Source organism: Parambassis ranga, chromosome 20 (assembly GCF_900634625.1).
Source record: "Parambassis ranga chromosome 20, fParRan2.1, whole genome shotgun sequence".
NCBI classification, from domain to species: domain Eukaryota; kingdom Metazoa; phylum Chordata; class Actinopteri; family Ambassidae; genus Parambassis; species Parambassis ranga.
In genome coordinates, this window is record NC_041040.1 from 8,785,066 (window position 1) to 8,797,342 (window position 12,277).

The 12,277-nt window shown below is 42.4% G+C and overlaps 1 protein-coding gene across 1 annotated transcript; it reads left to right on the top strand.

The window, feature by feature from the left end:
• Window positions 1-9,986, top strand: dap (death-associated protein). The gene is made up of 4 exons (XM_028432986.1): window positions 1-231; window positions 1,122-1,218; window positions 7,001-7,043; window positions 9,290-9,986. Exons 1-4 carry the CDS (start codon window positions 177-179, stop codon window positions 9,407-9,409), a joined length of 315 nt encoding a protein of 104 aa, XP_028288787.1. The 5' UTR covers window positions 1-176; the 3' UTR covers window positions 9,410-9,986.
• The last annotated feature ends 2,291 nt before the right edge of the window (window positions 9,987-12,277 follow it).

Sequence of the window (12,277 nt, forward strand, 5' to 3'; positions counted from 1 at the left end):
CCCAGTAGACGTCATCACGCATCGTTCCCAAACAATACTCAGGAAAAAGCCACGTTGACGATCTAGAGCGATCTAGACTGAAGTGTAGAGCCCAGTTTGAGGCAGGATAAAGCAGGATTTTTAGTTTGTTAGGCGCTCCGGGTCCTTCTGGCAGCAGACTCCACATCAGAGCAGCCATGTCGTCTCCGCCGAAGGAGAAAGTGGAAACCAAAGGCGGACATCTCCCTGCAGGTAAAGCCTCCTTCGTGCTGGTGTGTTGTTTTTGAAAGCTTCCTCTAAAAGCGAAGGCCTTTGTTCATGCAGGATCAATTCAAATCATACGACGATGATTGATGCTTATGTAATGGTTGAACTGGCACATGTCAGCAGCAGTAACGCCATCCGTGTAGTGTAATCTGCCATTTTACTCGCAGATTTCGTTACTTCCTGATTGACCGTGAGATCTTGCAGCCTCATAAGATCTTGTGACATGGTAGAGATCTGTAAACACTGTAAAGGTCCTGTTCAGTTACAGTGTTAACTGTAGTAAATAGCTGCAGGATGACGTGGAGGTCACAGTGGATGTAGGCTGAAGGAAAAAAAAGCAGATAAGGTGTACGTGGACATGAGCAGCGTGACAGGGCAGTGGGCCACAGCAGCTGCAGCACTGATAGCACGGTCAGATAACAAATGCACCTCGCACCCAACGTGTGATCAGTGAGAGGCCCCACAGCACATACACAGTCTTTAACAACCATGCAAGTACGCTAAAGTGAGCTTTAAGAAGCTCTGACATGTCTGTATGAGAAATGCAGTGAAGTCAGAGGTCATGGCTGGCTGTCAAACAGCTGTCCTGCAGCTGCCAAGAGCTCCTATGCTGTCATTGTATCCTTGGTCCCTTACTTGAGGGACAGACAACCTACGGTGCATGATGTGTGCAAAGTTAATAAATCCATTAGATAATTATTTATAGAAATGTCCCACATAAGCAGCATGACAGTGAAGATAGAAGTGTTTTCTAATCATTTGGCAGTTTGTCAGGTCAGAATCGTGTTTATTGCCATGAAAATAAGAAGCATGCAGGGGTTAAAAAATAAAATAAGATAAATCTCATCGATTGAGCTGATCTCTGTGTGTTTCAGTAAAGGCAGGCGGCATGAGGATAGTGCAGAAGCACCAGGCTGCAGCAGTCCCAGAGCCCCTACAGGACGAAGACAACGAGGAGTACGTCAGCAGAAGGTAACACACACACATACATGTGCATTTTCATGGAAGGGCCTGTTGACAAGCCTACAGTTCAAATTATACAGTTTCAAAAACTCTCTAAACAGCAACACAGAGATGTAAATGCCAGCATGTAGAAGCTTAATGATTACAAGAACACATAACTATCACAAAGCCAACATATGCATAACAACAAGAAAGAAAATGAACTGAGTCACCAAATGATAGCAAATTCTGCATAAAGAGAAATGTGTAACACTGGGTGTTCCAGTGTTTGAGGGTTGTAAGAGATGGGGGGTGCTTGTTATATATTCTTTTTATAGGACATAAACACACTGACACTGAGAATCCATCTGTGCAGAGTACAGCTGTGGTGATTTGTAAGTCTGTAATCACAAACACACACCCTGCAAAATGCCAAGTCAGCACTTTTATGGCTTTCTCTTTCCTATAAGTCTATACAGCAGGCAGTTTTGCAGAGGACTTTTTTGTGTACTGTTGCCAACTAATTCAGTAAACAACATAATTACTGTATAATTACAGCATTAACTTGAACAGACTGTTGAGCAGTCACTATTGTTTTCAATAAGCAGCCTTGGTTTTGCATGTTTTACATCACGCCGGCTCCATTTCCGAGCAACAATAATTGTTCCGTTTCCACATTAGCATGTTCGGCTTTTGTTGCTTGAATGCATTGTTTATGCTAAGGTCGGTCCATTTTGCAATATGGCAGTGCAAGTTGTTGCCTTGTTTTAAATATAATTATGCGTGTGTACGCTTCTACGCCCACATATGTCTGCTCAATATTCATGAGGACCCGTCAGCTACGTGCATATCAATACAGGTGGCACATTCACACCAGATATCAGTCAGTCTGTGTGTGTGTGTGTGTGTGTGTTAATGAGAGGTGATAAATGGGAAGTGACAAGCAGTACGCAGCAGTGAGCAGGGTTCAAGAGCATTGCCAACTGTCAGGACATTTTCTGTGTGTATTTTATACACACACAACCCTACACACAAACTAAATTATACATTGCATGTTCTTCGTCCGGCATGCTCGCTGTTTGAGCAGTTTCCCTTAATCCAGAGTAAGAATTGTACCCAACCTGTCAGTCGCAATAAATCATTCCCTTTTGTTCCTTTTGTTCGCCTGTCCTTTGTACCATGATGAGTGGTAGTAATAGACAGAATATTAAAGGAAAAAGTGGGGTCGAGAAGATAACGGAAGTACAAAAACCACAGACTCAGTTTTACTCTTTAAGGCTGAAGACTGCTTGCGAAAGGCGCAGATTAGGGTGTGCCTGCCATTCACGTCTTTCTGAATATGTACTTCCTTAATCTACAAATGTGATCAGAGGATATGCTGTTGTACTCTTAACTTTTTAAAATGATATGAGCACACTATATCATATGAAACATTTGGCAAAGTGAAAACGAAGTACACACCTGCATAGCTTGCATTTAATAAAAAAGATATAGAGGCTTCATACTGAGCAGAAGGAGCTGCTGTATATCAGAGAATATATTAAAATTGGTCATCATGCCAGCTCAGGTTACTAAATCTGACTTGTGCCTGTGATCGCTTTTGAAGCCAGTGGAGTAAGGAATAAAGAACGCCCTAGTGATTCAGATTCTGGATTAGGTTCAGATGTGTCATAAAAACAAAAACGGCCAGGACGCATCATGAAAAGGGACGAAGTCCAGAAAAGCAGGTCCAGACAATAGCTGGAGTTTCACTTTCACACATGTAATACTGACAAGCTGTACTTGCATCAACAAGAGTGAAGACCAATAACAGTCATTTAGAAAGGACTGTTGGGCTAATCCACTAATTAGCGACCTATCAATTCTTCATTATTATTATTATTCTTCATCATTTTGCACCAGTTACTCCTCTCGTTATTGCAACATTTCAAAGAACTGTTTTAAGCAGTACAGGTAGAAATACCTGCGACTCTTTTCCATTATGTGTACACCGGCTCACGAGGGTCACCCAGAGTTTAATAGTTCCTATAATATTTATGTCCCTTTCTTTCTTCCATATATATTACAGGTAGCGGGCCAGGAAGAGTAATGGTTAGCTGTGCTGTGTAAATAAATTAGACAAATAGTGGATCTTAATCACAGAGAAGACCCACTTTGAATCTGCCTTCTGCTTGATAAACTCCTCTTAGCTCTGCTGTGTAAATGCAGGTTCACCCCCACCCCCTGTGAAATGTTTATCTCTAACTAAAAATGACCTGTCAGCACAGTGAAAAAGAGAGGCTGAGCTCTCCATCAGTAAATACAGTCAGTGAAAGTCTCTCACTCACACAGGCTCTGTCTGTCCCTCTCTGTGTCACGCTGATGGACGTCTAGCAGGTGGCTACTGGGTAAATTTCACATTAGTAGCAGCCAGTGAAGCGTTGTAGTCAGGGGAACACCTGCCGTAGCCAATCTAGCCGAGATGGACAGATGGGGCAAAAAAAAAAAAAAGGGAGCGAGATAGGTGTTTGGGATTATGAGAAGAGAAGAGGGAGGAGAGGATTATAATGGTATGGGAAGCAAGGGGTGCCATGGCGGTAGGAAGATAGTGATGGAGAGGGTGGCAAAGAGTGAGATACAGGTAAGAAGTGAGGCTTAAGCCAGAGCAAACTGGTGACCCAGCAGAGGCTTATGCCCACTAACTGTTAGGTGAATCTGCTTTCCAAATCATGAGTGCATCTGCAGAGCAGAAAGATGAGGCACCAAGGATGGAAACAGACAAACATGGATTTATGACGGCTCTACAGTTCATCAAAGTGAATACACACTTTATGAACTGTGCACTCATGTTGCCTAAACTACATGCAAAAAGGGTCTTGTACTATTTCTGCATATTTTTGTGAGAGAAATGGTGCATATGATTCAGAGAAAAAGAGCAGATAGGGCTGTGTGTGTGTGTTGGCTTGAATAAATCGCCTGCACACATACACCTTACGTAGGAAACATGGTGAAATGTGCACTAAGCTGACAGCTCATGGTGAAAAGTTGAGAGGAGAGAGAGAGCGAGAAAGGGGGAGGAGGAGGAAAAACAGGCAACAGGCATCAGTTTCTATAGCAACCACCACCACCTCGCCCACGGCAACAAACTTCCTGCTCTGTTGAAGTACAAAGAGAGAGAGAGAGAGAGAGAGAGAGAGAGAGAGATGGGTGGGGAGCTATAAAGCCAAAGACAGAGAAACAGGGAAACGCCACACAAAATAGATTAATTCACATTTTGCCATTTGACTTGTTAGTTAAAATTTGCTTTCTGTATCTCTTTCTCCTCCTCCTCCTCCTCCTTTCTGTATCTCTTCCCCTCTCCTGGCACAAAGTGAATCCTCACCACAATTTCATGCGGCTCTCTACTGCCCCCTGCAGACTGCTTCTGCCTCTAAACACAGCCTCACAAAACTACACAGTGTTTCTCTGTTTGCCTTTTTTCTCTGTATCTCTCTTCTTTTCCCTGCACAGATAGAACACATGAAGAAGAGGTGTCAGTAGCATAATCTGCTAATAGTGGTGTTTTTTTGCTAATCCATGATTAAAAGGTCTTAAGCTGAGTGTTTGTTGATCAAACCTGTCATTAATGTTGCACCTGGGGTATATAGAGTATTCTGCCAGTCAGGGAAAAAGCTTCCATTCTCATTTTACTCTCTGACAGACACAAGACTATTTTTACACTTCTGGAGGAGTCTAATACGCGCCTGCCTGACAGGCATAAACCCCTCACACTGTCTTGACAATTCCTTCTGTCTCTGACCTTAATGCCCAGTCTGTGTCGGCAAAGCTCGATGCTAACATGCTTCACATGCATGCACTTACTTTTTCCATTATTCTTATCGTTTCAGAGAATATACCTTTTCTCCCTTGTAGTCTGCTTTCAATATTTCAGGGTTTATCCGCAGATGGAGATGCACAATGGAGATGGGCAGTCAATAGAATACAGACATGTGAGGACCCAGCATGTGGCACATAGCAGCCCACGCTGTCTCAGTATGTGAATACATATCTAGCCAAGCAACCCTAGCCACCCCAATCGTGCTGTGTTGCACCTGATGGGAGTTTCAATTCAAACTAAAACAGCTACTGTACATACATGTAATATGTCTGTGGCATTGTGTAAAACTCGAGTATACATTTTTAGGTCGTATCCTTGCATAGTTCACTCATCGTTCAAATGACCATACAGCATAAGGTTCCCAGCTCTGTGGATGTAACGCTGTCAAGCGCTGATTAATGTGCCACAATCTGCAGTTCCTTAAGTGGTCACTCGAGGCTGGTTTCAAAAGTGAGTCAGTCCCCATAGACAACTTGCAACGTTATTGCAGAAATAAAAATAATGAAACTTTGGTCTCTACACATTAAGTGTTGTGTGTGCGGTGGTGTATCTTTCTTTTTCTGATGCCTTCACATCATATTAGGTTTAGATTTATGCATAATGAATCGTGAGGATGAACATTTGTTTTCCTGGTATGACCTTTAAATATTTGTATCGCTCCTTTAAAGGTTTACGACTAGCAGCATTCATTTAAATGAGGAACACTTGCGGTGCTAATACGCCTTATTTTTGCTAATTGAGCTGCTAATAGAGAACTTCTCAACCCCACATTTTGACATAGTGTCTAGTGAGGTATAATCTGTGAAATTCAACATATCCGAGCATTCATTTAATAGCACGGTGTAAATATTCTCATTAAGATGAGTAGCGGCGGCTCAGTGTCAAGATTTTGACTGCTGGTTCGACAGATGTGTTGAAAATTCATAACGGTTAATGAACATAATTAAAAAGATGAACACGGACAGTAAAATATTCAAAAGCGAGTACAGCAGATGTTTCATATGTTATGAAATCCTAGGTGTTCTGTTTCTGAGATTGCAGTGTGTGAGAAACTTCCCATCTTTTCAACTCAAATATTTAGGTTGTTAATGAGGTGAGCTTTAAGTTGGATACGCCTGCTTCTATAGCTAATGTCTTTGAGTGGAGTTTTGAAGGTGGCTAACACAACTGTACACTTTGCCGGGGGTGACGGTGCCGTAAAATTAGACGGCACTCGTTTGTCATGTCAAGGTCGACACTCGCCTTAGGTTCCGCATTCCACCTCCTCATCTTTTTCTCTGCCTCCGTCCCTTAACTTGCCTGCCTCTCTCCTTCATCCTCTTTTACTCTCCTCTAACAGTCTGTTATTATAGAGGTATTTGGCTCCCACAGCTCATTCTCCCCTCCCCTCCACCTCACCCTTCTCTATCCACCCTGACCTGCCTTTACCCCTCGTCTCCCTTCTTTTCCCCGCATGTCCGCACTTCTTTCTTCTCCTTCTTCATAAACCTTTACCTTTCTCATCATCATTATCTTCATCCCTCTCTTCAACCATCCTTTTTTCCTGATAATTTCTCACCCACCTACCTCTCCCTCTCTCTTCATGCTTTCATCCTGAAGCTGTGAGCCCCACTGTTGGCCAGAATGAATGGGAGCTATTTAAGCTGCTGGCAGGTCCATCCGCTGTGTGTGTGTGTATGTGTATGTGTGCTGCTGCTGCTGCTGCTAGTAAGAGAGAGACTGTGGGTGTTATGTGTTTTGATAACTTGGGACGTCCGTATTTTGGCACAGTGTCGGTTTTGGGGGATTTGATGTAGCAAGGTGGGTAAACTTGTGTAACTGTGAGATGTACCATTGACCTCCGCACTGCACACACACACACACACACACACACACACACACACACACACACACACACACTCTCTCTCTCTCTCTCATGTGATTGCATTTATGATTTTTCTCTTTCTCTTTTTTTAGTCCACCAAAGGCCCCTGTGGTCGTGTCTGGAGTGATTACAAAGGTAAGGCATGAACATTCACTCATACACATGCACAGACCGCCAATGGTGTTCAGATAGGCATAACAAGGTGGTTTATATCTGGGACAGGAGCGATAACTCAGTGCTAATAAAGCAACTAGACAGAGATTGGAGAAAAAGCAGCAGGTTTTAAAAGTCAAATTAAGAAAAACGGGTTGGGATTATTTATCTGTTATGTAAATGGGTTCTGTAAATTTGTCATTGTAAAACATCAGAAAATTATCAATCCAGTCTTTGAGAACAAAATGCTGGATTAGTTTTTGTTGTGCATGTGTTTCTGTAAGTGCATTGACCCTGTGTGTGTGTGTTGAGGCTTTTACAGCCTGTTAATGTGAAAAGTGGGTCAAAGTCTGTGAATAGCTGTTTTTGTTTAGTCCTTTTTGGCTGTAATGTCTGTGTGTGTTAAAAAAAATGTCCTTGACTCCTTTAACTCTGTGTGTGTGTGTGTGCGCACGCGTCAGACCAGCCAGATTGTTTGCGGAAGATTGCAGTGATATCAGAAGGTGGCAGCCATCCCATTTATCCACCAATCCTCTTCTAGCCTTTCCCTTCGCCCCCTATCACTGCCATCAAACCCAGCGGCTGGCAGTACACAAAGCCTCAAAAAAGCCTTTTAGGAGCTAAGTGAAACACTTCAGTGTGTGTGTGTGTGTGTGGCCTGGGATTTTTTTTAACATAGCTACATGCTTTCATTCTACAACTGGGTTTACTGGATCTTCTGGTCAGATTCATATATAAGAGGTGATAATTCAACAAAGCAGGACTTTGACAGGACATCATACAAAATAAAATACATGTTAGAAAGTGCATCCTGGTTTTTGAAATGTGAGTATTTTTGGATGAAACTTCATCCTGATGAAATTGTGTCAATGTTGTCAGTCATATGGCTAAAACATAATAATAGTAAAAAATAAAAAAGCTTGCAGGGAACACATTAATCAGCCTGGCTTGTTTTCTCAGTGTATCGCTGTAATGCTGTTAATTGGTTCTATATCCTCGTATAGCACAGTAAGACAGAGATAGTCAGGCCTTTTAGCTTCTGGAGTGAGAGAGGAAGGGCAACTGGAGGTCAGTTCCATCCACATTCATTCCAGGTAGATGTGAAATTGGCTTTAAGTAAATAAAAACACACACATCCCTATGCTCACTGTACGTGTTTGGTTCCCACCTACAAAAGCCGCATATACAACACACACAGGGGATTAGGGTCAAGCGAGGATGGGCGAGTAAAGTTCAGCAAGAGGCTGTGTGTGTGTTTGTAAAGTGTTGATTAAAGAGGTTATATAACTTCATCCTTGGAGACATCTGGAAAAATGAAAATATCAGGGGGCCACATATGGCAACATCTGGCATCAGCAAAACTTCATTAAACACTGAAATCAAATATAAAAATTATGATGTTCAGGAATCCACTCAGTATACGAAGAGTGTGACGTGCTTTGCATAGTGTCTGTAAGCACACCCTCCACCGTGTATGTAAAAACGTGTGTGTGTGTGTGTGCTTACTTTACCTGTGAAAAATCCAGCAAGACTCAAAAAAGGGTGGCAAGAAAAAGCACGAAAAAGTTAGGTGAGAATGTCTAAAGGAGTAAGAAACAGTAAACCAAACAAAGTGAAAGCTGGCAGGTAAAGACAGAAAGTAAGAAGGAAGGAATCCAGTTATGTTTGTAGCAAGCCTCTGATTAAAATTCCATGAATGATGAAACTCCTGCTTTGATCCGATTTAGAGGCTGTTTGCAGGCATTTTTCTAGGAATTATAGATTGCTGTTGCAGAGCAGATGAGCAGGCGCAGATGACTGCTCCATACTGTACCCTTCATGCACTTTGGGGATTTCCTCATTGTTGTTATTATGATTATCAGAGTGGAAGGATTTAAAATGAGCCATAAAGTGCAGCGATGCAGGCGTGGAAACAAAACTGCAAAACAACTATTTACAGTAGTGTTCTCACTCGGTGTTAAGTAATGATGTGTTGCTATCAGTAACCTTAAGAACTTGTTTGCTGTGAGTCAAATATGAAGTAAACACCAGCTTTGTGTGAGTGATGGTGTGTGTTTTAAAAGCTGAAGTAGTTCTGTGTGATGTTTGAGGATTTCTTGTTGATCATCATGAAAGAAACATCCTCTCAGAATGCAGCCTGTGAATGCTTTTATCTTCATGTGTGCCTCCACTGCTCTAAAGTTCAGCATCACTGGAATTTTTTTCAGCATTATTGTGTTTCTATTTAGGGTGATAAGGACTTCACCCCGGCAGCTGCTCAAGTGGCCCATCAGAAGCCTCAGCCTTGTGTCCCCAAGCTGCCCCCTGTCCAACATATCAACCAGCACATCCACCAGCCTCGCAAGTGAGCCAGGCGGCAGGCTACAACGGCTACGCTAATTCCACCAGCTGGCCTTCCCAATGGAACACATAGGATGAAGACGGTTCCCCAACAGGCACAGATCTTGTCTAAGCAATCAGAGTAATTTATGTTAGCCTTTCATGTTATACATGTTCGAGAAGTTCGTCAGCAACAGACATTCCATGTTAATCAAGCTCTTGTAGAAGTGCCGCTCTTTATACCTCTGCTGCGCTGGTGCTGCACTGTCAGTCCTGCACTTTCTGGTCCTCTCTGTCAGAGGGATTGTTTAGCAGTTGTACAGTGATATAAACAAGCGGGCGGTCTACTAAAAGTGTTCTGTTTCAGGGGTTAATTTTTAGGAGATAAACTGATCTCAGATCTGAGTCTGTTGGGGAAAGTCTCACCACAACCAGCCAATCACAGCAACCTATCAACCCGGGCCAACTAACCAACCTATCACCTGACGGTGATGGGTCGGCTCCAGCCTTCTACCTATGATCTATACACAGACCAAAAAAAAAAGAAAAATCAATCAGCAAATCTTGAGGGTGGACACCAGTTCAACACTAACCAAGTTAACCTCAGTGTGACACAAGTACGTCACAGAGGCCACAACACGAAGACGGTAAAACGAACCAGTTACACAGCAGCATTGACCAATCAGAAGTGCTGAGGTTAGCAGCAGCTTTGACAAGCATTCCACGTGATTATGTCCCCGTGTTAAGAAGAGAAATGTGCGCCTGAATCAGTGATGTCGTGTTTTTTGGGCTCTTAATTAAATTTTCTAAATGTATCCACCCCAAAGAAGAAAAGGCACATTGTTGATGTTATAGATGATGCAGATAGATGCCCTGTTCCTGTGTAATGATGGCTGCCATTCCCCAAATTAGCTACTTATTGCATGTTGCTTGTGTCAGAACAGAATGAAGAAGCTATAATACCATCTGGGCCATAGCAGCAACCCACAAAACCTTTTACCTCCGGTGTTGGTTTTTTTTACTTATTTTGATTGATCAGAGAGGAGAACCAACTGTTCTCTGAAACACAGTTGCAGTATGCTATGTGTTAGCATTAGCATGTGCCTCATTAATAATTACAAGGCATCTCAGAGAATGAGATCCAAGTGAGGCGCTCACCTGTGAGATGAAAGTAAAACAACAGCCACACATTGGTTTCCACATTCCACACAAAGATGTCAGCCATGCTGACGGTTTAACGGTCACATCAGATTGTGCTTTTTTTTATGCCTCATTGCATATCAGAAGTCAGCGTGAGCAACCCACGCTAGCATTTCCCTAGAAATGAAGCATATCGATTCACACATCACCCTTTTCCTTAATCACCTAGCCCCTTACACTAAAGTCGTCTGCTGCAACACTAATGTTCAGGTTTCCAGGAAAGAGACAAAGAAATTTCTTGCCAAGAAGTAATGACTTCCTGTGTTAATTTAAGTTTAAAAGAGCTTTATTTTTTGTTTTTCACAGTTCTGTTTTTTTGAGTTAATTGCTCAAATTGTAAAAAAAATCTTTAGTCATTAAGTGGACTTAGGTATTAGGTGTGGTTGTCATAGTAAATAAAGATATTGACTATCTTGAAAAATTTGTTTTTATGTGAATGAATGGGTAAAAAAAGGTTTCCACCTTGAAACTTGTGAAGTTGAGTGACAAAGTTTGCACTCTGATAAAGTTCAATGTAGTCTTCTCTAATGGATCAGGTCCTGTAGCTCACCTGGAGCATTTGAGCATCCCATGGTGAATCAGTGCCCTGCGCTGAGGGATTAGGGCTCAGGTGGTGTTTTGAAATGAAACTGAAGCATATCTCCAAGAGCTGTCTGCTGTTTTCTCTTCAGCACGCACACAAAACATGCGCACATGCACCAGGTGTTAGCGCATGTAATCCATCTTTACACAAGCATCTGCAACCAGGTGTTCTGTCAGCTTATGTTAGCCCAATAAAGCAGCCAGTGCAGGCTTAAGGTGGTGCGAACCTCTGTCAGCAAGCTGGAACTCCCCATTAAAGCGGACACAATCTCCTCCGCTCTCCATGGTTGTATATGGTTCTCTCAGTGTGGCGGACCTCTCATCATCTGCCATGCCCTATTAGACTGAGTGGAAGAACAGAATGAGAGTGAGGCGCTGCTGAAGAAAAAAAAAAGTATTATATGCAGCTCAGGAGTCTCCAGCTGTAGGGGTTTAAAGTAGAGGTGGTAAATTGGATCAAAATTAATGTTAGGTTAAAGTGTTTCATTCAGTAATCATAAGTCTGATGTTAGAAGATAATACAGCAAAGGTAAGCTCCTGGAAAAAGCTTTAAAATGATTATATTTGAATCATGTCTTTAAATGTATTGTATGGATTATGGATTGTCTCATGTCTGTTAAAAAGAGGCTGAATAACACTTCTGCTGTTGCCCACACAGGATTATCAATAACAGTGTCGGATTTAAGGGGTTCCTAGTCTGCCTAAGGACGATCGATAAGTGTGCAATTTCAGAAAACCTATCACTATTACATTTTTAACATAATCAACACCACAGACCTCCAGGAAGTCCTCCAACCGTGGCCTATTCATTGTCAAAATGGCGACAACCAGCCTGCTTCTCCTGGGACCCTGACCGTGCATAATCCCTTAAAAAGCGGAACTCAATGTGTAAGTACTGTGTGATGCATCTTCTTCTTCTTCTACCGTGGGCCACAGACATTTCAATCACCCCTCCCTCTCATGTCAGCCGCTTTTAACTTCCTTCCGACGCTATAAAAACGTATGAACATGCTGTGGTTTGAGGCACATTAACCTCGGCATCAAGTCAGTCTCATTTAAAGGGACTTTATTACACACGCCACCAGCTGTTGGCCATGAGCTCCTCGGGGACTTTT